General features: G+C 44.1%; 1 protein-coding gene across 1 annotated transcript; it reads left to right on the top strand.

Moving 5' to 3' along the window:
* The first annotated feature begins 1337 nt into the window (after positions 1 to 1337).
* On the top strand, positions 1338 to 27101 carry LOC144688843 (uncharacterized). Its single transcript, XM_078555838.1, has 8 exons — positions 1338 to 1462; positions 3339 to 3397; positions 3585 to 3737; positions 6454 to 6667; positions 8770 to 8916; positions 11731 to 11809; positions 23738 to 23820; positions 26975 to 27101. The coding sequence occupies exons 4-8, from the start codon at positions 6576 to 6578 to the stop codon at positions 27099 to 27101; spliced, it is 528 nt and encodes a 175-aa protein (XP_078411964.1). The 5' UTR covers positions 1338 to 1462; positions 3339 to 3397; positions 3585 to 3737; positions 6454 to 6575.
* The last annotated feature ends 861 nt before the right edge of the window (positions 27102 to 27962 follow it).

Genomic DNA, 27962 nt, shown 5'->3' with positions numbered 1-27962 from the left:
AGATGGTTGTGGCTTTTGGAGGTCAGTCATCTCAGTACCAGGACATCACTGCAGGAGTTCTTAGAGTAGTGTCCTAGGTCCAACTTATCTTCAGCTGCTTTATCAATGACCTTCTCTCTATTATGAGGTCAGAGTGGGGATTTTTGCTGATGATTGCACAATGTTCAGCACCATTCATGACTCCTCAGACACTGAAGCAGTCCATATTCACATGCAACAAGACCTGCACAACATTTAGGCTGGGGCTGATAAGTGGCAAGTAAAATTCACTCCAAACAAAGTAATAACCATTTTCAACAAGAGGGAATCTAACCATCTTTGCTTGACATTCAATGGCATTACCATCACTGAATCCCCAAATGTCAACATCCTGGGGGTTGCCATATAAATATTCTGGCTACAAGAGCAGGTCTGAGGCTGGGATTTCTGTGGCGAATAACCCACCTCCTGGCCCCCCAAAGCCTGTCTACCGCCTACAAGGCACAAGTCAGGAGTGTGATGGAATATTCTCCACTTGCCTGGATGATTGCAGCTCCAACAATGCTCAAGAAGCTGGACACCATCCAGGAGAAAGCAGCCCGCTTGATTAGCACCCCATCCATTGTCTTAATCATTCATCCCCTTCACCACAGTGTGTACCATCTCCAAGACGCACAGCAGCAACTCACAAGGCTCTTTCGACAGAACCTTCCAAACCCGCGACCTCTACCACCTAGAAGGACAAGAGCAGCAGATGTATGGGAACACCACCTGCACGTTCCCCTCCAAGCCACTCACCATCCTGACTTGGAACCAAATCGCCGTTCCTTCACTGTCATTGAGTCAACATCCTGGAACTCCCTCTCCAACAGCACTGTGGGTGTAGCTACACCACATGGACTGGAGCAGTTCAAGAAAGCAGCTCACCACCACCTTCTCAAGGGCAATTAGGGATGGGCAATAAATGCTGGCCTAGGCAGCGACACCCATGAATGAATAAATTTTTTTAAAGTAAATAATTCTGCAGCAAGCAGATCTGTCAATCCCTACCTACATGTGTGTATTTCTCTATGGGGGCGTAATTTCCATTGAAGTTTAAGAGGGAGGCTATATCACCCATGTTACACTATCAGCCAAAGTCAAAGTTACTTGCTTTTTGTTTATTTATCTTTTTGTATATTTTTGTCTGCATTTATGTTGCCTATTTTGATAAGCTATTTTTCATCAAACACAATATAAATCTATTTTGGACAAATCTGTGTACATGTACTGTATTCTAAAATTTATGAAATGGCAAACATTTTAACTTATTTTGACAATTCCTAGTATATATGGCTTCTGCTTTCCTACAGCATCTGTATCTGGAGGGCAACTTGCTTCAGGAGTTGCCAGATGAACTATTTGATCATCTACCACAGCTAGTGTGGTTGGACTTGAGAAAGAACAGACTGCAGAAGCTACCTGCTAAAATTGGAAATCACAGGTATGGGTCCAGGATCCTAACTCTGATTGATCCTCAATACCTCAGGGGGAACATTGGCCCCAAAATTCCTGTGTGTAAGTGCAGTAGGGAGGAACCTCTTTCCCACCCCCACGCACACCCCCACAACTCTCCCAGCTCCTGGTCCTGTCTCAAATGCCAGGAAGGGGATAACTTGCATGGCTGGGGAGTGCACATCAACAGTGCTTGCCCCAAATTGCCAGCAGGAATGTCAAAGTGGCCCAACACTGTCCAGTTGGCAGGGGTGCACCAAGCTAGACCACAAAGAATCTAGCCTCCTTCAGATCTTCTGCTACTATTGAAGCAAATGGTGCTCTTTCATCAGAAAAATGTTTGGGGCCTTTTACAATCCTCAGTGGGACATACACCAATGCTTAGTGGCTGTGAGAGCTAGGGGAGAAGGGGGTGTAATGGTAATGTCACTGGATATGTGATCTAGCGACCCAGCCTAGTGCTCAGGAGCTTGTGGGTTCAAATCTCACCATGGAGCTGGTAGAATTTAAATTCAACTAATAATTTTTTTTTAAAATCTGGAATTGAAAGTTAGCCTCAGTGATGGTGACCATGAAACTATCATTGATTGTTGTAAAAATCCATCCGGTTCACAATGGGGGAAAAAAGTCTGCCATCCTTACCTGGTCTGGCCTTGATTCCAGATCCAGAGCAATGTGGTTGACTCTTAACTGCCCTCTGAAATGGCTCAGTAAGACACCTGAGTAAGAGGCCAATTAGGGATGGAAAACAAATGCTGGCCTTGCCAATGATTCCCACATTCCATTAAAGAATTTTTAAAAAATTCACTGAGGCCCATGGAAGATATAAAGGGTGAAATTTCCTGGAAAAGCTAGGATTTTCCCCTGGAACACAGTCCTAACATGGGTGGGGGGTGGGGCAGGGGGGGTGCAGTTGGCGAGGGTGAAGGCTGGTGGAAGTAAGATGCATCCTCACCTTTCCACCGCAAAATCTAAAGCACCAGTGTAAATGGGATAGAATTGTCACAAAACCAGATTCTGCCCAAAATTCCTGGCCTACCCCAGGGTAAAATAAAATAATTGGTTTAAGTTATTTCCCATAACAAATGGATCCAGTTTCCCTGCAGTGATTGGCAGTGATCATTCAACATTTAATGTTTACAGTTTTAAGAGCAATCTTGTGTCTGAGATAGTAAACAATACAAAGGGAAATTTCTTTGTTATGATACTTCTATTTGATTTCTATGCAGCTTGAATGTTTCTATTATATTGTGCCAGCCCTCGAAACAGCTTATTAGTCCCATACCCTACTCTTTTCCTTAACTCCTGCAGATTTTTTCCATTTTAAGCATATATTCAATTCCCTTTTGAAAGTTAGGGAGGCTCAGTTAGCCCAGTCGGCTAGCTGGCTAGCGCATGATATAAATTGACACCGACAGCAGGGGTTCAATCCATGTTCTGGCTGTGCTAGCATATGGAGGCCTGCCTCATCGCCTTGCCATATGCTTGAGGAGTGGTACCCTCAAACTATATATAACCAGTTGTCTCTTTCTAATGGCAAGAGATGCCAAGGGTCCATTGTGGACAATGGCTAATTACTTTGGCAAGTTGCAATTGAATCTGCACCCACCATCTTTTCAGACAGTGCATTCCAGATCAAAATAACAATTACTTTTTTTTTAGATAGGATCTGTCAATGGCTCAGGTGTTGAATAACAAAAAAAAAATGTTGCTGTACATCAAACATGTAGGGGAAGACTGTGGCATAGTGGTAATGTCAATGGACATTAATAATCCAGGGGCCCAGGTTAATGCTCTGGGGTCATGGGTTTAAAGATTTTAGTTTCTTAAATGAGTAAAGACAGTAAAGGAATTTTATTTTTCAGATGTCTTAGAACACTTTTGCTGGAGACAAACCCACTCAGAGAATTACCGATCGAACTAGGTACGGATTATTACTAATTGTTGATAGTAAAACATTAATTTTAATATCCACTAATTTCGGTTAGTAGAAAGATATATACCTTTTGCTAAAATATTCCAATTTATTTGAGTTACTTTATAAACAAGCAAAAAATTAATTTTGTGTGCAGAATTTGTGATATTAAATTCATGTCACTGCTTTTTTTCAGGAAATGTACTATCTCTTAAAGCACTTAATCTGAGGAATTGTCCACTTCAGTTTCCACCTTTGAATATAGTACATTCAGGCACCCAAATCATTCTTTCATTTCTTAGGCAGCAGACCACTAGATTTGTTTCTGAAGATCAAAATCAAGAAACGGGTAGGAATCTGAAAATGTATTTATTATTTTGAATTGTTCTAATTTATATTGCCATTTGAAATTCCAGTGAATCGCACGCTATTAGGGTAGGAATCTCAGTGAAATCAGGACTGATTCATTACATGTTACGTAGGAACATGAAAATATGGCATTAGGGTTCAGCATAACCTCCCTGCTTGTGAACTCCATGGCCTGAACTTTTCAGGTGGCAGGCAGACTCAGCGGGAGCGGACAGGGGCCGCCAATTAAGGTCCACCCAGCGTAATATGCGTGCCGTAGTGCTCAGCGCTACCTGTGCGGGTGGGGGGGGTTAGGGAGAGTCGGGGCCTGCGCTCTTTCGCGCATGCGCATGAAAAAGCGCTTCAGTCTCCCTGAGGCACAGAGCTGCCTCAGGGAGATTGAATTGATATTAAAATAATTAAATAAAGGCTTTAAAAAGTTGTTTTAAACATGTCCCATCGCATGTGATGGGAATTTTATTTATTTAATTAATTAAAGCTTTAGGACGCCTCATCCGCTCGTGGAAGAGGTTTCCTAAAAAACGCGAGGGCCGCTTGGCCTTTTTGTCTGCCCGCCAACCTTAAGGTTGGGTGGGCAGCGTTACCAGTGACGTCAATTACTTCCTTAACGGCCTTCATAGGCTGTTTACATATCGGTGAGCACACATATCACGGGACTGCACAATGACGTCGGGATGCATGCCTGACATAATCGCGCGTCATTTTGCGCGTCGGCGTGTCGGACCCGCCCCCGCATGCCAACCTGAAAAATCCTGCCCCATGCTTCTACTTAAGAAGCCCAAGATCCCATATGCTGTGTTAACCATTCTCTCAATATGTCCTGCCACCTCCAAAGATCGATGCACACGAATCCCAGGTCCCTCTGTTCCTGCACACTCTTTAGAATTGTGCCATTAAGTCCATATTGCTTCTCCCTATCTCTTCTGGCAAAACGCATCACCTCACACTTCTCTATATTAAATTCCATCGGCCACTTGTCTGCCCATTCTGCTGGCCTATCTATGTCCAGTTGCATTCAATCTGTATCATTCTCGCTGTTTGCCACTCCTCCAAGTTTGGTATCATCAGCAAAGTTTGAAGTTTTACTCCGTATTCTATGATCCAAGTGACTTATATGGAGCAAAAAAAGCAGTGGTCCCAGCACTGACCTTTGGGAAACATCACTGTCTACCACCCTGCAGTCTGAAAAACAATCATCTACCATGACTCACTGCTTTCTATCTTAAGCCTTTTTTTATCCAATTGGACACTGACCCTCCTATTCCATAAGCCTCAATTTTGTTAATCAGCCTTTTGTGTGGTGTCTTATCAAACACTTTCTTAAAATCCATATAGACAACATCCACCGCATTTCCTTCATCAGCCTTCTCTAGTATTTCATCAAAAAATTAAATTAGATTGCGCATGATCTATGCGCAAATCCATGCTTGCTCTCCTTAGCTAACTCAAACCTCTCCAAGTGCCTGTTGCTTTTTTTTCCCTGCCTATTGATTTAAAACCGTACCCGCCATTGATTTTAAACGAATTGGCCTGTCGTTTCTCGGACTTCTCCTTACGCCTTTTCTTGAATAAGAGTGTCACATTTGCCACTCTTCAATCCTTTGGCACCTCCCCCGTATCTAGGGAAGATTGAAAGATTAATGCAAGCCCTTCCGTTACCTCCACCCCCACTTCCTTGGGATGCAAGCCATCCAGGCCAGATGACTTACATATCCTAAAAATAGCCACCCTTTCTAGTACCCACTCCCTCTCAATTTTCACAATATCCAGGTTGGATATAAAAACAGAAAATGCTGGAAATAGTCAGCTGGTGAGATGGTGCCATATTAGAAGTTAATGTTAAGGTTGTGTTGTTTGCCAAAGCCCCACATGTGCAGTTCTAGTGTTTTACTCTGGGTGAGGTTTAGGAGCATGGGATGGGGTAATGGTCTGGAAACGTGGATTTCTTTGACCATCTTTGAGTTTTAACTCCTGCCGGTGTGAAACTTCTTGTATAAAATCAGGAAAGGGAAATAATAAATTGGGCATTTAATGTAATATTAACTGTTATAAGAGTGTTGATCCATAATAATGTAATCACGTGTGAACCTAACACAGTCCATTGTTTCAGCTTTTGGACCTCACTCTTTCCTCCAGCCACAACATTAACCTCACTGCTTCCCAGCTGCAGCCTTTCTCGGGGCCTTCCCCGCCCTACACACAGCCTAAACCTCTGGGGGGAGTTTTCCCAGACAAGGGGAGGAGGTTTTGTGTCCATGTGAGGGATTAACTTCTCTGAAGTTGATGTCAGCCCTGGATCCCTGTTACATTGTCCCACTGGCCTGACAGGTGTGACGCTGTTGGATTTCTGCGCATATGCGGACCAGTGCACATGCACAGCTGGGTATCACCGGCCATCCTGCACATTGGCAGGAGACACAATGGTTTGTTAATGCATCTACAAGTGTTTGGTTTGAAGATTTAAAGTACTTTGCTGACACTGTCTTTTGCGGGTTGGGCGGTGGGTGTTAGGCACCATGCAAAATCTCTGCAGATAAGTACTATAAGGGAGAAAAGCTGTATCATTTTTCACTTAAGCTTTGTAGATGCAAAGAGTCAGCTCCTTATTTAGTGGTTCTAACTGCAGATGTGCAAGACCTTGGGAAAAAGTAAAACATTCTTTTTATTTGTGTTTGTTTCTTCCATTTCTTCTACAGATCCAATTCATCCCGTTAAAACAGTAAATCAGCCCCTAAAAATAACAAAAATACGAGATTCACTGGAGAATTGCTCTGAAAACCAGAATGCAAAAAAACTGCAAAGAGCAATCGAACCTCTAATGTTAGTTCAGGGATTCACACTTTGTTACAAGTCGCTACAGAAACCTGTGCTCTGCAACATAAATAACATCAGAAATAATTTTTTACAAAGGTATGGAATGTGTTATCATGTAACACTGCAAACGTTTGACTGCTGTAACTGCATCCTGAAAGAGAGATGACAAGGAATGGCAAATCGAAAGAATATTTGTATAACTTGTCAAATGTAGACCACTGTTTAAACGAATACTCTTGAGGTGCAGTAACACTTAAGCTTCTAATTACATAACAAACTCTGATTTGGTACTGTCTCCCAATTTGGGGATGGGCTGGGGTCCTATAAAATGACAAGGGAAGGCAGAGGGTGGAGAGCCACTTTAGTTAACAATTAAGGGCCACTTCCCACAGCTGCTGGCATTTTACCAGCGGCAGGTGGCAGCCTCCCAGGGTGGGGGCGCCCCCTATGCGGGCATTCTTTGGCCTACAGATGGTGACAGTGGCCGCCCCACGGGCAAGGACCCTGTCTTCCTCATCAACTCTACCCCACCCTGTCCACCCGCCCTGCCCCTTGCCGGGGCTTCCCTGACTGGCCCCAGGCACCCACAGCCCCCACTTAGGCTTCAATGCCATCCTCTTCTTCCAGGTACAGTCCCAGCAGTCGCCATCACCTCCGGTGGCACTGTTGAGATTGCTGAGCTGCAGGCCTTCCAATTGGCTGGGGATTGGCGGCTGCCCTGACAGCAACCAATAAGTTGCCTGACCCTGTAAAATGCAGCAGACTTCCTGCAAATGGCTGATCAGGGCCACCCTGGCTTCCGTCATAACAGCCTCACCATGACAAAACTCAACTCTTGGTGTGTAACTCCTGCCTTATGTCTATTATGTTGAATAGCTCCTAATCGTTACTCATTTGTTGTACCTGACATTTTTACCATAGGTTGACCTGTCAAGAAACAAAAAAAAAAATGGGGAAATGTCATGCATTATTTAGATTTTGTACCTCTCAAGTCATAATATGAGGAAAGCGGTGAAAGTTGGAAAATTGAAACAAAATTAGAAAATGCTGGAAAGCTTCAGCAGATCAGTCGGCATCTGAGAGAAAATAAAGGCCACCGATCTGTGCTTTTCACAGCAACAAGCCACCAGGTCACTTCGGGGGTGAAAATGAGATCCATAAATATGTCCAGGTGGGGCTGTAGCCTGGAAGACTATGGAAATGGTGCCTAGCAGTTTTCACAGTGGCTCCCTTGTTAAGGAGGCCAGTCAGCTGGAGAGCTTTAATTCATGAAGGGAGACTGACTGCTGGCCCCACTCATAAGCAACTGATCTGGTGTGCAACCTTTCCACTTCCACCCCCAACCCCGGTCACCACCCCTCCCCTCCCTCCCCATCAGATGTACCCATATCCGTCTGATAAGTCATATTGCCTGTCCAAGATATATTATAGCTGATCTCACCCAGGCACTCTGGCAAGGTCGGGAGCGGAGGTCACATTTTAGGAGGAGGAGTGGGTTTGTGACGCTTCTGCTCCAAGGGTTTCCTGTCTCCATGGACCTTTCTACTTTTTAATTGGTTGCTTTCTATTATGAAGATACAAGCATACAAAAATGTCAGACAGGATAAGACCAACTGGTCCACCGTGCTTGCATCATACAGCTATGCTGCCCCCTGCATCTCATCAAGAGACATCCTACCCTGTAGAAGCCAAGCAGTCTCCTCGGTGAAGTGTAATACCAGCTCAAATGCTAAAATCAAAGCAAGCTTTTTTTCCAAATGTTTCCTCATGTTATGCTACATATTAAAACTCAGCGTTTGTGTTACTTTAAACATGGTCGCTCTGAGTACTTGGAGAAGATTTCCTGGGAAACTCACAGAGATGAGGCTTTTTGTGCAAATTCATTCTCCCCTGATGATCGAATGTTTGCTCTGAAGGTATAAAGCCTGCATTGATAGTAGAATACAGGTTGATTCCTATTTAAAGAGTTCTGGCAAATAAAAGCAATTGCTAAAAGGGCATGAAATTGGTGGATGGCGTTACTTAAAATCGCAAATTTTACACCTGCCAACAGGCCATCAATTCACTACTGACTGTTTTACACTCTCGTCTTAGATACATTTCACCCCCAGAGTGTTCAAAAACTTACCTGACTCATTTTGTTCAATTTAATGTATTGAATATTTTCTTTGTAAAGAAATGATATATCCTATTCACAGTGATGACAGGAAGCAAGGCTTTGAAATAAAGGCAAACACCAAGGGCCAGATTGGCATTTTGCATCAGAGAAGGAAAGCCAAGGGAAAAGTGTTTCCTGTCTTACCTGAATTGGTGGAAAAACAAAATTATCCAGAGCCAATGCAAAGGTAAACAGATTTTTTTCAAATTCATTCATGGGATGTGTGTGCCGCTGGCTGGGCCAGCATTTATTGCCCGTGCGTAATTGTCCTTGAGAAGGTGGTGGTGAGCTGCCTTCTTGAACCACTGCAGTCCATATGGTGTAGGTACACCCACAGTGCTGATAGGAAGGGAGTTCCAGGACTTCAACCCAGTAACAGTGAAGGAACAACGATTATATTCCCAAGTCAGGATGGTGAGTGGCTTGGAGAGGAACTTCTAGATGGTGGTGTTCCCATGTATCTGCTGCTCTTGTCCTAGATGATAGCAGTCGTGGGTTTGGAAGGTGCTGTCTAAGGATTCTTGGTGAGTTTCTGCAGTGCATCTTGTAGAGTGTACACACTGCTGCTACTGTGGAGGGAGTGAATGTTTATGAAAGGGGTGCCAATCAAGCAGGCTGCTTTGTCCTAGATAATGTCGAGCTTCTTGAGTGTTATTGGAGCTGCACTCAACCAGCCAAGAGGAGAGTATTCCATCACATTCCTGACTTGTGCCTTGTAGATGGTGGACAGGCTTTAGGGAGTAAGGAGATTAGTTATTCACTGCAGGATTCCTAGCGTCAGACCTGCTCTTGTAGCCACTGTATTGATATGGCTAGTCCAGTTCAGTTTCTGTTCAATAGTAACCCCCAGGATGTTGATAGTGGGGGTTTCAGTGATGGTAATGCCATTGAACGTCAAGGGGCGAAGATTAGATTCTCTCTTGTTGGAGATAGTCATTGCCTGGCACTTGTGTGGTACGAATGTTATTTGCCACCTGTCTGCCTAAGCCTGGATATTGACTAGGTCTTGCTGCATTTGGTCATGGACTACATCAGTATCTGAGGAGTCACGAATCGTACTGAACATTGTGCAATCATCAGCGAGCATCTCCATTTATGACCTTATGATGGAAGGAAAGTCATTGATGAAGCAGCTGAAGATGGTTGGGCCTAGGACACTATCCTGAGGAACTCCTGCAGTGATGTCCTGGAACTGAGATGATTGACCCCCAACAAGCACAACCACCTTCTTTTGTGCTAAGTATGACTCCAACCAATGGAGAGCTCCCCCCCTGATTCCCATTGAATCCAGTTTTGCTGGGACTCCTTGAGGCCAGACTCAGTCAAATGATGCCTTGATGTCAAGGGCAGTCACTCTCACCTCACCGCTTCAGCTCTTTTGTCCATGTTTGGACCAAGGCTGTAATGAGATCAGGAGCTGTGTGACCGTGGTGGAACCCAAGCTGAGCGTGAGTGAGCAGGTTATTTCTAAACAAATGCCGCTTGATTGTACTGTTGATGACCCCTTCCATCATTTTTATTTTAGATTATTAAACGTGGCTTTCCTACATGTAATCTGTTGGAACTGGCGCATTGGCCCCCTGTGCATAACCTTAAAATATTTTTTTTTCCACATGTCACGTACGTGAATTGTACAATGAGATTTGCTTAGTTTGTCATTTGCCTTGGATTATGTTTCTTCTTTATGATGATGCTTATGTTGAAGTCTCTGAGCTTTAATTTCTCTGGCCCCTGGAGAGGGCGGGTAATAGAAAATACCAAGTGGATGAATTTCTCAAGGTTCTTTTGACCATCCCATGTAATTCCAGAGAACTATGTTCACACTGTTTAAGGTTTCCATGACTCTTTCGCTGAAGTGGACAGTCAGAAGAAACCCTGCAGAAGCTCAACAGGCAGTAATGGGCATGTTACAATTGCTCTTGGGCCCAAGTTAAAGACGGGATCTCAGTCAATGTTCCCACTGCTAATTTTGAAAAGAAAGCCTTACTAGGATCACTAATGTGCAAATGTCCAATGAAGATGGAAATCAGCTTTGATGGCTCACATGGTTGAATGGCCTGCCAAAACTTGTGCTCACAATACACACATGATTATGGACTAGGTCAGAGGCCTGAAGCATGCCTGGAACAGTAACACAGCATAATCAGTACCTTCAGGAGAAGTGAACAAAAATTGGATTTCTTTTATATCTGTTCCAAGTGTTTATTTGTCAATTTCCACATATGTCCTTTTATCCCACTCTCCAAGTTTATTTTGAAGCATTATTTTGGTACTATAGTTATAGAAATTTAATATTTTCTGTACCTTCATTCTTAACTAAGGGGTGTGTTGCCATTGTTAACAAGAATGGAGGTTTGCATTAAAAGTGATGGGAAGCCATCCATACTAACTATCTCTGAGGCCATTTGTACAGGCAGGTATCCCTCATGGAAGATATTGCATTTTCATGAGGTTGTTACTGACCTGTGTCCCCTCCTAAATGCCATATTGGATGGATAGCCTTCAGCTAGTACTGCCCTCTCTTTGGAAGCCAAGGTAAAGACTGCGTTAAATGTTTATGCCACGGAAGCTTCCAGGCTGTGCAAATAGAAATCACAAAAGTAAATTACTGTTTGGCATCTGGAACCATTCAACATCTAAGGGCCTGAAGTGCTGTTTGGCAATGCCATCTAACTTTAGCATAGAGCAGTCTCTGTATTACCAAAGGTTGTGGAGCTTCTGCCAACCTGTGGTGTTTCTTTGGGGGATAATGTTTATTACTTGGGCAGTGTTCAGCAGTTCTGTAGAAACAAGTTGAAGAGCTATCACTTGGTTAATGTGCTGGTGGTATTTAACCAACAATTTAGAATTATGCATGGCGTTAGCCATGATTCATACATCTTGAACCAATCTAATATTACTAAGCTCTGTCAAGGGCTTGTAATTTGATTTTGAAAGGTATTTCTAACTGTATATTTGATATCATGTGTTAATTATTAGTTTTATATGTTTTTGATTAAAGGAAGAAGGGACAATCAAAGAAGCCAAATACACAATGTGATAAGAAAGACTTTGAGCAGCTACCATCTGTGAATGGTCAGGTAAGACGATAGCTACAAACGGCACCAAGTTCTGTTTGAGTGCTTTGGGTCTAGAGTCAAACAGAAGATTTTAATTTCTGGCTAGTTCAAATAACATAAAGGAGAAGAGTTATATCGGAGATAGCAACTGGTGGCAGAAACGTTGGGCCAAAACTTACTGGAAAAGAAGCAATGTGATAACGGTGTACACAGCTATCAAAGGACTGATGAAGTTGGCAGATAAAACATGTAATAGATCACGTCAAGAGATGTCCCACTCCAGTAAAATCTGACCCTTGAATAATTCAGTGACATTTTATTATGAAACTTTGATATAAGTCATCTAGTAGTTGATGAAGAGGGTGATTTGTAAGTGAACCACACAGCTTTAAAGGTCCAAAATGTTGAGTTATCTGATCTCAGTTGAAGTGACAGAATGGGAACTACAATGGCCTTTGGCATCCTTGGCCTAAGGAAGGGTAACTCCATGCCACTCCTGTTGCTGTTCAATGATCTTTGCTGGAAAGTGCACCTGCCTAAATGTTTAGTGATTGTCTCTGATTTCCCACTTCTCCCGCCCTTGCTAGGATAGGCCGCCAACACTCACTAAATAGGGTCACACATGAAGAATAGCTATTTGGGATGATGCTGGAGGGCGACCAACATGTGTGGAATTGTACCTTGCAGTGAACATTTGTGGAAGAGTGAAGGAGATTAGTGGAAATAAAATCCTGTGAAATCACAATGACACTACATAAATTAACATGACTCCCTCAATCAAAGCACACATACAGAACTCTCTTCCCAGAACAGGCACCTGAAATAAACCTGGGGCAGAATTTTCCCCTGCATCGGGCAGGCGTGGTGGGCGGGCCAGGGAGTGGCCGCGCAAGGGTCCGCCCTCCGCGATTGGGCCCCGGCCACGATTTCATGCTGGCTGGCCAATTAACAACCAGCCAGCGTGAATCGCACACTGAAACGCTCAGCATTGCCTGGTGGGGGGGGGGGGGGGGGGGGGCCGGGTGGTGGGAGGTGGACGGCGAGCGTGGAAGTCAGCGCATGCGCATGGGTGCGCTCACAGAAAGCTTCCTGAAGAGACAGAGCTGCCTCGGGGAGCTGAAGATTTTCCACGTTAAAAATAAAGTCTTAAAAAAATAAGGAAAACATGTCACCTCATGTGACTCTTGTCATATGAGCAGGGACATGTTGCAAATGAGTTTTAAAAGCTTTTATTTTTTTTTAATCACTGGTCGGAACCTCACCCCGGCAGTGGATGAGGTTTCGTAAAAAATGCAAAGGCCTCTTGGCCTATTCGCCCGTCCGCCAACCGAACGGTTGGACAGGCAGGGGAAAAATTCCATTTAATTAATTGATTAAGGGCCTTAATAGGCCTCCTAATTGTCGGTGGGTGTGCTGCCGTCTCTCGCGCATGCACTGCCGTCTCTCGGGCACACCCGCCAAGCGAAATATCGCGAGAGTGTGCGATGACGTCGGGACGCTCACCCGACATCATCGCGCACTATTTCACTTCCCTTCGGGTCGGACATGCGCCCGCTCGCGGGACAAAAAGTTCTGCCCCTGAAATAGTTGGGTTATATTGACATCGTTTAAATGGTATCTGCTTATTTCCTGGAAAAATACTATTTCATAACTAGGGAAATGATACTCCTTTAAGAAATAATGGATAGATTTTTATCTGTAGTGCTCCCCAGTTCTGTGGCTGAGTACTAATGAATTTGGGAACATAGGGCACAATTTTACCAGTTCCTAGGCGATGGGCTGAAAGGTGAGGTAGGGGTGGGGCAGTAAAGTAGTAGGGACCCATGTTGAGATGGTTGCCCGAAGCAGTCCCACCGCCGGGGCATTTTCCCAGTAGCAGGCTCTGTTGCAGAACAGTTGCCTGCTCCGAGGAGGTGGACAGCTGACTTGTATACTTAAACGTCCTATTAAGGACCATTTTATGGAACTGTTGGCCATGAGGGAATGCAGCCTCCCTGCAGCATCCTGTGGAGCCATCAGAGCCAGAGCCATCATGGTCAAAAGAGAAGGACCACACGCAGGAAAGGTAGTGCACTCCACCCCCCCACCCCCCTCCACCCCCGGCTCCAGTGATCCTCTTCGACCCTCAATCTGCTGAATTTTTCTTTTTTCTTCTCTTACCTCTCTGAGATCCAAGGTCTCCTAGCTACCTTAGCAGCGGCCCACCTCTCAGTGGTGCCACAGAGGCTTCAGAGCTGCAGGCCCTCTGATTGGGCCAGCAGCATCAGGAGACTGCACGACATCCTTAATCGGACAGTGTGCCTTCAGGCAGCCTTCAATAAAATGGCTGAGCGGGTCCCGCTGCTGGCAAGTACGGGCTTGGGACCCGCACTTCACCCCTATGTCGGGGTCTGGAAGCCTGCAGTAACAGGAGTAGACAATTTAGCCCCTCAAGCCTGTTCCACCAATCGGGAATGTGCTGCACAGGGAAAGTCCCCGTAGTCCGAGAGGACCATAGGCTGCCCTCTCATTAGAGAGAGATGACTGGTGGTGAGTTTAAGCTGAGGGTCACCACACCTCAGGTGAGGGGACAGGCTGAGAAGGCGGGGCCTTCATGGGTGACCTCCACTGGTACGGGAATTGAGAACAAACAGGCTACATACGAGCAATTTTCCCTTTAGGAGGTGCACTTGCTTGCCCGCACATCAATCTTAAAGGGTCTGTGTGGTCCAGCAAGCAGGCTGTGCTCAGGAAACAGAAGCTAGAGAGAGCATTGGTCACAAGCCATGTGATGATGCCCAAGACATGTTATGAAGAAGGCCGTTCTAAATCTCCCCCTCATTTCCATTGCTCCCATCATTAACAAATCTGTTCTACCAGAGTTCCACACCAGGAAACAGCTCTTCAGCCACTGTCTAAAACAGTACTTTCCTCCATTTTGTACTCATTCATTCAGTGGCTTATTTAACCACTACAAATTTTTAATACAACTTTTTTGTGGTTTTGCTTCTCCATTGCTGCTCACAAGGTCTTTTGAATTCTGAGTATAGTTTGTTCATCTCTGCATTCAAACCTTCCATTGAGATAATCGTTGATCAGGATTGCTACCTATTGCTTTCCCTTGGCAGCAGGTCAGCAGAATTTAAAAAATGAAGTTATTTTCTAAACACAAATCGGGTGATCCCAATCGCTAAAAGCAGACGGAGGACACCTGGACTAGACATTCACCTACTTGCATCCTGTGCAATCACACATGGGTGCAGAACACCAGCAGAAGCCTCTGCCCGAAACATTAAGGGGCTTTGTTTACGTATCAATTCTGGGTGTGGATGGCTGACCTGCCATTTCCTGATAATGTAGCACATCCATTCAAAATCACTCCCATGTGAAATGGGTGTCCGTGGTTGTCACATAATGGCTAGTACACGTAAGATGTTGGAAAGCAAACAACAAATTAAGATCCACCTATTTCAACCAATTCCTAATCACTTTTTTAAAAATCTGTTTTCTCTGTGCTGGCACACATGCTTTTGTGACTCTTTGTACTGTTAGCCCTATAACTGCACCAACACAGCCACTGAACGACCTTGTCACGCATTATCCTGGGTGAGGTAATAAAAACTTCGTCTCTTTAGAAATAGTTCTGGGATATTCCTCTCTGCCTCCCTAAAGCAATCAAGCAAAGCTCTGAGAATCTGGCATCAATCATAAACCTCAATACTTTCAGCAACCCTAGAACTTGTCCTCTACATCTAGAACTGTCCCCTCTCTCAGGAACTTGTTCAGCTCCCTTTCAAAGAATTACTGTCAATCAGTACTCAAAATGCACTTCAATAATCAGTTCAAGGGGACAATGATTCTCTGTGAAAGTAAATACTTCCTAACATTTACATAGAAACTTAGGAGCAGGTGTAAGCCACATGGCCCTTTGAGCCTGCTCCATTAAGATTATGCCTGATCTGGTGTTGTCTCATCTCTACTTTTCTGTCTGCACCCATAAGCCTTCATTCCATTGTCGAACAGAAATCTATCTAACTCAGCCTTAAATAAATTTAAGGACCCAGATTCCACTACCTTCTGGGGAAGAGAATTACACACTCTAATGACCGTCTCAGAGAAAAAGATTCTCCTAATCTCTCTCTTAAAAAGGAGACCACTTATTCTTAAGGTATGTCCCCGAGTTCTAGTTTCCCCCACAAGAGGAAACATCCTCTGGGTGTCCACCCTATCCAGTCCCCTCAGGATCTTATATGTTTCAATAAGATCATCTCTCATTTTTCTAAACTCCAATGGGTATAGGCCCAACCTGTTCAACTTTTCTTCATAAGAAAACCCCTTCATCCCAGAAATGAGTTCAGTAAACCTTCTCTGAATGGCATCTAAAGCAATTTTTGTTTTTCAAATGAGGAGACCAGAACAGTACACTGTACTCCATACGTGGTTTCACCAAGGCCCTGTACAACTGCAATAAAACTTCCCCACTTTTATATTTCATCCCACTTGCAATAAATGCCAACATTCCATTTGCCTTCCTAATCACTTGCTCTACCTGCACACAGACTCTATGGGATTCATGTACCAGGACACCCAGATCCCTCTGTACCACTGGGCTCTGCAATTTCTCTTCGTTTATATAGTTTACTGCTTTTCTATTCTTTCTGTCAAAATGGACAAATCCATATCTACCCACTTTATGCTCTATCTGTCAAATTTTGCCCACTCCCTTAACCTGTCTATTATATCCCTTTACAGACTCTCTGCTGCCTCTTGACAACTTACTTTCCTGCCTATCTTGGTGTCATTGGCAAATTTAGCTACCATACATTTGGTCCCTTCCCCCAAGTCATGGATATAGATTGTAAATAGTTGAGGACCCAGCACTGATCCCTATGGCACTCCATTAGTTACAGCTTGCCAACCTGAAAAAAAACATTTATCTCTATTCTTTGCTTCCTGTTAGCCAACCAATCCTTTATCCATACTAATATGTTATACCCACACCATACCCTCTTATCTTGTGTAGTAACCTTTGATGTGGCACATTATCAAATGTCTTCCAGAAATCCAAGTACATACACTGCATCTACCAGTTCCCCTTTATCCACCTTGAAAGTTACATCAAAAAGCTCTAATGATTTATTTAAACATGATTTCCCTTTCACAAATCCATGTTGGTTCTGCCTGATCTCTTTAATCTCTTTGCCTCAATGTTTTGCTTCCTGACTCTGCAAAAACACTACAATTTTCTGTTAGCCATTAAGCACAACGCCTTCTGTTAAGCTAAAAGCAAAATACTGCGGATGCTGGAAATCTGAAACAAAAACAAAAATAGCTGGAAAAACTCAGCAGGTCTGACAGCATCTGCGGAGAGGGCAGCTCAACTCCCACATCCCCCAACTCACCACCACAACGTTCAAGCTGCCAGCCCCTCCCACAACTAGGGAGCTGCAGTGAAGCATCATCAACCAGCTGGCAGCATTCAAATCAGGCCCAAAGCTGAAAATGGCCAGAGCCTTCCTGCACTGGCAGTGTGACTGCTCTGACAACTTAATCTAGTACAAGCGGAGTCAAAAAAACATTCTAAACATAACCTTTCCTGTCAACTTGGCCATTTGGATGATTTTCTATTCAATTGCATTTGGAAGCTGAGCTACAATCATAGAACGAGGAATGCCATGCCTCTTCTGACACTGCGTGTTCTACCCATACATGATAATTTGCTTAAATCTATTTATTGATTTTTTTTTCACCATAAATTGACCCTTTTGAATGTAACTAATGAATAGTTTGAAGTTATCTCTATGTGCAGATACATTTTTCATCCATTTCATCTGCACTTTCTTTGTAGAACAGCTTACAACTGTAGATTAATATTAACGGGATTAAAAAAAAATCCTTGGTTAATGTGTTATGATCTTCAACCAGACCCCAAGCTTTTGGTAACATTCAGTTAGGGACCAATAACATTTTGTTTAAAGTAGACAAAATTGAGATTCAAGACACCTGCTCAGGGAATAAAGCCACAAGATTCCACAGGTGTTGAACAAACAAAATTAAACTATACGAAACAAGGCCAGAAAGATAAAACAATTTATAATATCTATCTCATACTCTAACATTCAGGGTTAATATGAGGTACATGTGAATTAACAGGCAAACTGCGGTTGAACACACACTGCAGCACAACAAATGCCAAATGCGACCAAAACAGAGGCCACGGATTTCTCAACAACCCACCCAGACGTCAGTAACACTGAGTCAACCAATCTCACCAAAACTCTGTCTCTCTCACGAGGGATTCCAATCTCCACCTTTGAAGGTCTTCTTTGGAATTCTCTCCGCAAGTCTCTCCAACTCAGATGGCTTCAATGACGGCCCACCTCGCATGGTTTCAATCTCGTCTCCCGAGATTCCGTTTCCCCTAGATTTGCGAGTATGAACTCAAGCACTGACTCTCAAGCACAACTTCAGCTCTTCAGCTGTGCTAAGCAGAACATTACTGCTCCGAAGGGGTGCCTTCACCCCAACAACCCACAGCACAGAGTCACTAACCTTCTGCTACCTTCTTAAGTCTTCAGGGCTTCTCCTGACCCCCCTTCACTTAATGTCTGCTACCCACAACCCTTTTCTGGTTTGGAGCCTGTTTCTCTGCTCCTCTCTTTTTCTTTAACGTAAGTCGGACCTGTCTCTGTTCCCTACCTGGGACTCTTCTTTTGGGACCTCTCCCTGTCCCCTGCTGGGAACATTTATCTTCAATGGTGCTCGGCTCCCGGCCATGGCACAGGCGCACTGGGCCAGTCCTCGGCCCAAAGAACTTTTTTTTAAAAAATGCAGAACTGCGCATGTGCAGCCCACTCCCGGTCCGCGCATGCTTGTAACTCTGAGGCCTGTCAGGACTTGGGCCAGAATTTTACACCCCGCGGGCGGGCGCGCGCCCAACTCGAATGGACATGAAATAGCTCACGGTGACGAAGAATGCATGAAGTGCATGAAGAAAAATGGTGACAAAACCCAGGTCACGTGACCGGGAGCGTCCCGATGTCATCATGCAGTCGCGCGACATTTTGTTGGATGGGCTTGTGCGGCAGTCGGAAGCATAGCAGCCAACAATTCACAATTAACAATGCAATCAACAGCGATTTTACGTGGCCCGTCCACATTTACGGTTGGCGGACGGGCCATTCTCCCAGGCGGCATTCACATTCTTGCTCAAACCCCGATCCAGGGGGGAATGAAATCTCCGTGGGGGAAATAAAATAAAAGGAGGTACCTGGGTACTGGCTTTTTATGAGGCGTGCTTTCAGGTGCTTGATTGTGCTGCGTGGAGATATTTTGCAGCATTTTGGTCGCTTCCTTTAGTCTGTGGAGGTCTGCAGCTCTCTCGAAGTGCTCACCCACACCCTCGGTTACATCAGCGCAGCCCTCTTCCAGCCCCCATCCTGGCAGCGCTGAGTATTTCACGCACGTTTCACTCTGGCTGGCCATTAATTGGCCGGCCAGTGTGAATTTGCTGCCTGAGGCCAATCGCAGCTGGTGGTCCATTTCCCACCTGCTCACAGGCCCGTCAATCGTACGCGCCCGACGACCGAAAAACTCAGGCCTTGAGGTTCCCAACCCCTCACCCTCCAACAAGGTAAGTGTAGCTTTCGTAACAAATGCTGCATGGTATTTTCTTCAAATCTGAATATAGATTTCTCTGTAGCTTTAAATAATTCAGTTTCTATGATCACATGCTATGTGGATCCTGGAGGAATTCAAAAAGACCTTGTAGAAATGGCATGAGAATTCCTATGTCAGCAGCAATAGTGTTCCAGCCTGGTGGGATTTTCATGTGTCTTTCCGATGCCTCCAGAACTCTGATCCAGCACTAAGAAGGAGCCCGCCATTGCCTGACCATGAACCCCTGGCAGTACTGTGATGATACTGCCAGGTTAAGTGAGTGGGCAAAAACTTGACAGATGGAATATAATGTGGGAAAATGTGAGGTTATGCACTTTGGCAGGAAGAATAGAGGAGCTGAATATTATTTAAATGGAGAAAGACTGCAGAAAGCTGCAGCACAGAGGGATTTGGGGGTCCTTGTGCATGAATCACAAAACGCTAGCATACAAGTTCAACAGGTAATAGGGAAGGCAAATGGAATGTTGGCCCTTAATTCAAAGGTAATGGAGTATAAAAATAGGGAAGTCTTGCTGAAATTATACAAGGCACTAGTTAGACCATACCTAGAATACTGTGAACAATTTTGGTCCCGTTATCTACAGAAAGATGCACTGGCATTGGAGGCAGTCCAGAGAAGGTTCACTCGGTTGATCCCAGGTATGGAGGGATTTCCTATGAGGAGAAGTTGAGTAGGTTGGGCCTGTGCTGATTGGAATTTGGAAGAATGAGAGATGACCTTATTGAAACATATAAGATTCTTAGGGGGCTTGACCGAGTAGATGCTGAGAGGTTGTTTCCCCTTGTAGGAGAGTCTAGGACCAGAGGGCATAATCTCAGAGTAAGGGATCACCCATTGAAGAGAGGGATGAAGAGGAATTTCCTCTCTCAGAGGGTAGTGAATCTGTGGAATTCTTTACTGCAGAGGTCTGTAGAGGTTGGTTCGTTAAGTATATTCAAGGCTGAGATAGACAGATTTTTAATCAGTAAGGGCATCAAGGGTTATGGGGAAAAGGCAGGAAAGTGGAGTTGAGGATTATCAGATTAGCCATCATCTCATTGAATGGCAGAGCAGACTTGATGGGCCGAATGGCCTACTTCTGCTCCTACATCTTATGGTCTTAATGCAGTACCAAAAGACGTAGCTGGGCAATGAAGTTGGGGAAAGCCATCTACCTTGTTGAACTTTGCAGGGACTGACATCTGAATCAAAGGCTAAAAGTACCTGGAACTGCACCTTAAGTGCTGTAAGCTGCAGGGCTATGGGCCGGGTGCAGGAAGGTGGGATTAGAAAGAGCACTTGGGTGTCCTCGGGCTGGCATGGACAAGATGGACCGAATGACCTCCTTCTGTGCTGTAACTTTTCTATGGCTCTATGGTAAAGGGAAACTGGAGGGAGAACTGAATGTTACGAAGCACTTTTCCTTCACTGGGGGAATTCAGGATTGGAACCCCTGCTTCTTGGAGCCTACTTCACGAAGGCAGCATTGGGAAATAAAAAATTTTTTAAAAACCTTGCCATTATGTAGTAGCTTTCATGACCTCAGGGCATTGCAATTACAGCCAATGAAGTACTTTTTGAAGTGTAGTCAGTCTTGTAATGTAGGAAACATGGCAGCCAATTTGCACACAGTAAACTCATTTAAACAGCAGTGTGATAATGACCAGGTAACTTGTTTTTGTGATGTAGATTGAGGGATAGATATTGGCCAGGACACCGGGGTGACTCGCGCCCCCCACGACCCACCTCCAACTCTTCTTCAAAATGGTGCAATGGGATAATTTACATCCACCTCATCCGCAAAACCGTACCTCCAACAGTGCAGCACTCCCTCTACATGGGAGTGTCAGCCAAGATTTGGGCTCAAGTCTCTGGGGTTGGATTTGAGCCCTCAAACTTGTGACTACCAAGAGTGCTATCAACTGAACCACAGCTGATACAAACACCAGTGAGCAGGGCAAATGGGAGGGAAATCCACTGGAGACTAAGCCCAGATTTTCGCTCCCGGGTTGGGTGTACAGAGACGAGAGAATTCCTGGCTCCATGAACCTGACCTCTCAAAATGGCTGCCCAGATGTCAAACTTTTGGTCTGGGGAACAAGCTGGATTAAAAGTTGTGGTGAGTGACCTGGAAACATTCCTTCACCAGTCACCCCCTCTCACCCTCTCACATTCCCCATGCTCCATCTATGCCAACCCATGCCAAGGTATGTCTCCTTTATAGTCCTTTATAGCCCTTATGCCAACCTATGCCCCTCCAACCAATCTCCCTTGGCTCTTTATTATCTCTATGCCAACTTAGTGCCAACACATGCAAACCCATGCTCCCCTACCCATCACCCTTTGCCCTTAGGTGAGTTGGCATGCTAGGTCTATTATCCAACGTGGAAACACCTCAGGGCTCAAGCAGAGATAAGACAAAATAAGTATAAATAAAAGAGTATAAAACATTATAGAATAAATTTCTAAGGCCAGAATTTTACATCCCACGGGCGGGCACAGGCCCAACCCAAATGGGCGTGAACTCACACGCGATGACATTGGGCAAGCATCCTGACGTCATTGCGCACTCATGCGATATTTTGCACAGCGGGTGCGCATAGAAGTCGGAGGAGCACCCGCCAACAAGTAAGAGGGCAATTAAGCCCATTAACAGCCCAATTGTCAGTGATTTTTCTGTTTCCTATCCAACCTTATGGCTGGCGAACGAGCCAATCGGCCAAGCGGGCTTTACATTTTTGATGAAACTTCATCCAAGGGCGGGATGAAATCTCTGTTACAATTTCAAATGAAAATAAATATCTGGGGACTTTTTTTAATGAGATCTGCTTTCAAGTGCTTGATTGTGCTGCATGGACATTTTTTTGCAGCATTTTTGGGCTTTCTTTTATGATTTGGGGGTCTGCGGCTCCCTGAGGCACCTGTCTACCTTCAGGGAGCTCACTGGAAGCGCTCACCAGCACCCGCAGTGACGTCAGTGCCCGTCCTCTTCCCTCCCCCAGTGGCAGTGCTGAGCCTTTCTCCGGGTGTGTTTCAGGCTGGCTGGTCATTAATTGGCCAGCCAGTGTAAGATCACAGTCGGGGACCGATCGCAGGCGGAAGCGCATTTCGCATCCGCTTCCAGGCCCACCGATCACGCACACCCAACGAGCGCAAAATTCGGGCCTAAGTGTCTATTGCAGGCTTCACTATATTGAAAAAAACACTCATTCATAAAAACCCATTTACTACATTTCTATTATTTCAACTAAATAAAGCCTTACAACAACAAGCCTTCATTCAAGTGCACAATCCCTTATAACAAGCATTGAAATTCATAGTCCCACATCAAATAGCCTATAGTCTTGTAGTTGTCAATTAAACTGTGAAATGGAAGCCACCATATTGTGATAATGGATGTTTGTGAAATCGAGTCATGCAGCACTAACCCAGTAATGGAAGCCCTCAGGTTTAAGTCAACAGATAGATTGAAATAGCAAGAAATTATTTTTTTAATACTCCAGACATTTTTTCAAAGATTTAAAAGGCAGGACTGTTAAATGCCTTGACAGCTCCCTTTGATGCTTTTGGCAGCTCCCTTTGACAGGTGATTCTGACAGTTTTGATAATTGATTTTGACAGGTCTGTTGACAGTTCCAATGAGCTTGAAAGTAATGTGTTCATGTACTTTCTACGTACATTTGTGCCTACTTTTAACATGTACAAAGGGTCCTGACCTACTCCAAAGGGCACTTGACATTCATTAAAGGGCACCTTACCTCCTTCAAAGGTGACCGGGGACCAGATCCAAAGGGGCACCCTGACAATCTAATCTGCACACATTGGTTTCACACTCCTGGCCTACCAGAATCCCACTTCAGTGGAGACAGATGATGAATTAAATGGCAAGCTGCCTCCTGTAAACCGCACATGCTTGAAACGTGCCTCACCCCCGTGAAAATGGGAAGTGCTGTGTACAGGGGCAGGACTTACGATTTTTGGGCATTTCCTCTATTTTTGTCAAGACAGGGAGCCCCTCCATCATGGGGAAAATCTGGGTCTAGGCTTTATTTCACCCCTCCACCCAATCTTAATTTACATTTACCAGGCAGGCCAAGAGCAGCCAGTGGGAGTGCCGGTAAGGGTGGGAGGATGGACATGCTGGTTATAATCAGGAAGTGTCCGTCGCCTCATTCCCCAACTACCCTGTTATTCTCTTTGAAGAACTCAGCTAATTTCAGTCAGAATCACAGGGGAGAATCCAATACCTTCAGCCTCATAAAGCAATAACATTAAATCTGTTCTATTTCAATTGCATGTTCACTATATAGCACAAGAATGAAGATAAAGTGAGTTTCGGTATGGAAGAAAATATTCAGAAAAAACCTGAAGAAGGAAAAGCAAAAGAACCAAAGTAAGATTAGAATTTTTTTTCAAAGATGGGTTAAACTGTAATCAAAACTTTCAATATATAAATTACCTCATATGATATAATATGTGCTATTGAATATTTGAGTCATCAATTCATCAAAAACCTTGCTCTACGACTCCTTGTACTACCCAACAGACAGACCAATCAAATTCTCCTAGCTTTGTTGCATGCGGGTGAGATTTCCAGGTTACTTAGGTGGAAACAGGGCTGTAGCATCTCCAAAAACAGTGGCATGTGACTTTACTGTTCCATTCTTTGAGATGGAGTCCAGCTGGCTGGCTGACTGACTGTCTCTTGTCTTCCTCAGAACATAAGAACTAGGAGCAGGAGTTGACAATTCAGCCCCTCGAGCCTGCCCACCATTCATTACGATCATGGCTGATCTCTTTTCAGTCTCAGCTCCAATTTCTCGCCCTCTCCCCATATCATTTCAACCTGTTACTAATTAAAAATCTGTCTATCTCCTCCTTTAATTTATTCAGCGTCCCGGCATCCACTGCACTCTGAGGTAGTGAATTCCATAGATTCATGACCCTTTGAGAAAAGTAATTCCTCCTCATCTCTGATTTAACTCTACCACCCTTTAGCCTAAAACTATGGCCTCTCGTTCTAGAATGCCCCACAATGGGAAACATCTACTTTGTCTATATCCTTTAGCATCTGATATATCTCAATTAGATCTCCTTTTATCCTTCTAAACTCTAGCGAGTATAGGCCTAAACTGCTCAATCTCTCCTCATAAGACAAGCCCCGCATCTCTGGAATCAATCTAGTGAACCTCCTCTGAACCGCCTCCAGTGCAACTACATCCTTCCTCAAGTAAGGGGACCAAAACTGTGCACAGTACTCAAGGTGCGGTCTCACCAATGCCTTGTACAGTTGCAACAACACTTCCCTATTTTTATATTCTATTCCTTTAGCAATAAATGCCAACATTCCATTTGCCTTCCTTATTACCTGCTGTACCTGTATACTAGCTTTCAGCGATTCATGCACGAGGACACCCAGATCCCTCTGTACTGAAGCATTCTGAAGTTTCTCTCCATTTAAATGTTAAGCCGCCTTTTTATTCTTCCGACCAAAATGGATAACTTCACACTTATCCACGTTAAACTTCAAATTTTGGCCCATTCACCTAACCTGTCCATATCCATTCGTAAATTTCTTAGTTCTTCATTGCAACTTACTTTCCCACCTATTTTGGTGCCATCTGCAAATGTAGCTATAGTACCTTCTATCCCTGAATTCAAATCATTAATATAGATTGTAAATAGTTGGGGCCCAAGGACCGAACCCTGTGGCACCCCACTAGTTACAGCTTGCCATCCAGAAAAAGACCCATTTATCCCAACTCTCTGCTTTCTGTTGGTTAGCCAATCCTCTATCCAAGCTAATATATTACCCCTAACTCTGTGTGATCTTATCTTGTGTATTAATCTTTTGTGCGGCACCTTATCAAAGGCCTTCTGGAAGTCCAGATATACTACATCTGCAGGATCCCCATTATCCACTTTGCTTGTCACACCTTCAAAGAACTCTAGCAAATTAGTCAAACACGATTTACTCTTCATAAAACCATGCTGACTCTTGATGGATTGCCACATCCTTGGCCTGAGCCACTGCTTACTTCAAGCAGCAGGCCTTTTTAATATGAAAATAAAGTGGCACATGTAGGGCCCTACTTGCCTTTGTAAGATTGTACTGGGTGTCTGCCATGCACACTCAGTCCTGTTTCAGCCTGTGTTATAGCTATAGAAGGCCCCACTCGGTAAGTTTTAGTTTACTTTTTGTGGGGCTGGGAGAAGCACGAGTGCCAATACTGGGGCAGCTCCCAGTGAGTGCCGCTCCAGCCAGCTTACCAAAAAACTGTTTGTAGGGGAAATCAATCCCATATATTATCATCATTTGCTATTTGGCAAAAAAAGGGAAAAACAACATTATTTTAGAAGCACAATCTGTGGTTTTCTTAGATAGGGGAAACTTACTACCTCAAATGGAAAGAAGAGGAAAAACGTTAATTTGTATAGAATTTTTCACATTCTCAAAACACCCCAGCCAATAATTCATCTTGAAATGTGGTCAATGTTGTTGTGTAATCAAATACAGCAGGTAATTTGTATATAGCAAAGCCTCACAAAGGGAAAATGAGATATATTTATTATAAGTTAATCTGTGTTGGGTGGTGTTGCCTAAGGGTTAGATGTTGGCCAGAACAACTTTATTGCATTTCTTCAAATGGTGTCATGCAATCTTTTACAATCACTTCAAAAGGTTAGCACTTTTCTTTTAAGACCTATTTGTTCTGGTTCATTTTAAAGACTTCTAACTTCACAATTGACAGATTTTATTCAATACAATTATAGAGAAGTAACTCACATTTATCCATGTTCAAAAGATCATCCATATCGTCACTTATATCATGCCTTTCTTACCTCTGGACATGACTATTCCAATCCTGGTCTCTTGAGCATTCCCAATTTTAATTACTTCACCATTGGCAGCTATTCCTTCAGTTGCCTAGGCCCTAAGCTGCCAAATTCCCTCCCTAAACTTCTCCCCCTCTCTACCTCATTTTCCTCCTTTAAAACCTCTTTGACTAAACTATTTTCATCTGCCCTAATATCTCCTTCTGTGGCTCAGTGTCATATTTTGTTTTATAATGCTCCTGTGAAACACCTTTTGGGGCATTTCCTGATGTTGAAGAAGTTGTGTTTTTTTGTCCCAATGACAACCTCAACAGTAACTGCCCCCTTCCATTAACAGACACATTCCACCTTCACAGAGGCACTCCAGATCTTTAACCATCTCCCCCTCTCTGTCTGTCAACTACTATTTGTGTTCGATTTTAACACTCTATTCACTGTATTCACTCAGTTCACAGTCACACTCACCTGCCCCTCCCAGTTTGCTCATTCTCCTTCCTCCACTTATGCCAAAACTCTTCAGCCCCTGCAGGAACCTTCATTCCCAAACTGCACCCCAGTTCCCAACCTCTTAGTTTACTTTAACATAAGACGAGCCTCTGTTAGAAATGACATTACAGGTTCCTAGCAGTTTTTAATGAATAAACTTTGACTATGAGTGGCATGAAATAGGTGTTTTGAATCTGATCACTGTTTTTCCCTCTGACGTCTAGCGTTTCTAAAAGCAAAGCTATCAAACTGAAACTACAACATCGTATCCAACAGTATCAGCAGCAAAGAAGAAAGAAAAAGCAAGCAAAGATGGCAGTCTCACATGAGGATGCAAATGTTGAAGTATAGAAAATTTCTTTCTTTGAAAAGACATTTTTTTTTCATTCTTGGGACGTGAGCATTGATGGCAAGACTAGCATTTATTGCCCATCCCTAATTGCCCTTGAGAAGGTGATAGTGGTGAACCACCTTTCTGAACTGCTGCAGTCAATGTGGTATTGGTGCACCCACATTTTGACTTCTCTATAGCGGTTTGATGTGACTGAATGGCTTGCTAGGCCAGTTAAGGGTCAACCACATTGCTCTGAGTCTGGAGTCACATGTGGACTAGACCAGGTAAGGACGGCAGATTTCCTCCCCTAAAAGACATTAGTGAAGCAGATGGGCTGAATTTTCAACTGTTAGTGGGGTCGGGACCCAGTGCGGGCGTGGTTTAAAAATCATGGCACCAGAGGTCATTGCCTGTGCCTCTAGGACAGTTTGAAATTTTCAAAGTGCTGGCAGAGGGAGTGAATGGGAAACCCGCTCGCCCCCAATTAACAGCCCATTAAGCTCCTATAGGGGCTTGTTAAGGGGCCAGGGCGTTAAAGAATGCAATTTTTAAAGCGTATCTCGGTAAACTCGGAACAGTTTGGTGCATGTTATTGCATAGCTGTCATGTTTGTTGCAGAGTCAAAAGTTCCTCTTGTGACAGTGAAAGTTATCGGGCCCTTGGATAGTCTGTGCAGGAATGTAAGCATTACCTTGGTTTGGCCCAGTCACCATCGTTCCTAACCATTTATCGTCTATGGCTTTCTGAGGAGCTGCCTGCTCTCTTCAGCAAGGCACTGGCAGGCCCCATTATGGCTGAGATATCTCTGGAGGATTAGTCCAAATCACTGGATTACAAATCCAGTAACATTACCACTATGCCACTGACCCATTTTACTG

This window comes from Cetorhinus maximus, chromosome 1, assembly GCF_964194155.1.
Source record: "Cetorhinus maximus chromosome 1, sCetMax3.hap1.1, whole genome shotgun sequence".
Taxonomy (NCBI): Eukaryota; Metazoa; Chordata; class Chondrichthyes; order Lamniformes; family Cetorhinidae; genus Cetorhinus; species Cetorhinus maximus.
Note: the sequence above shows the minus strand (reverse complement) of the source record. Positions and strands in the feature narration are given on the sequence as shown.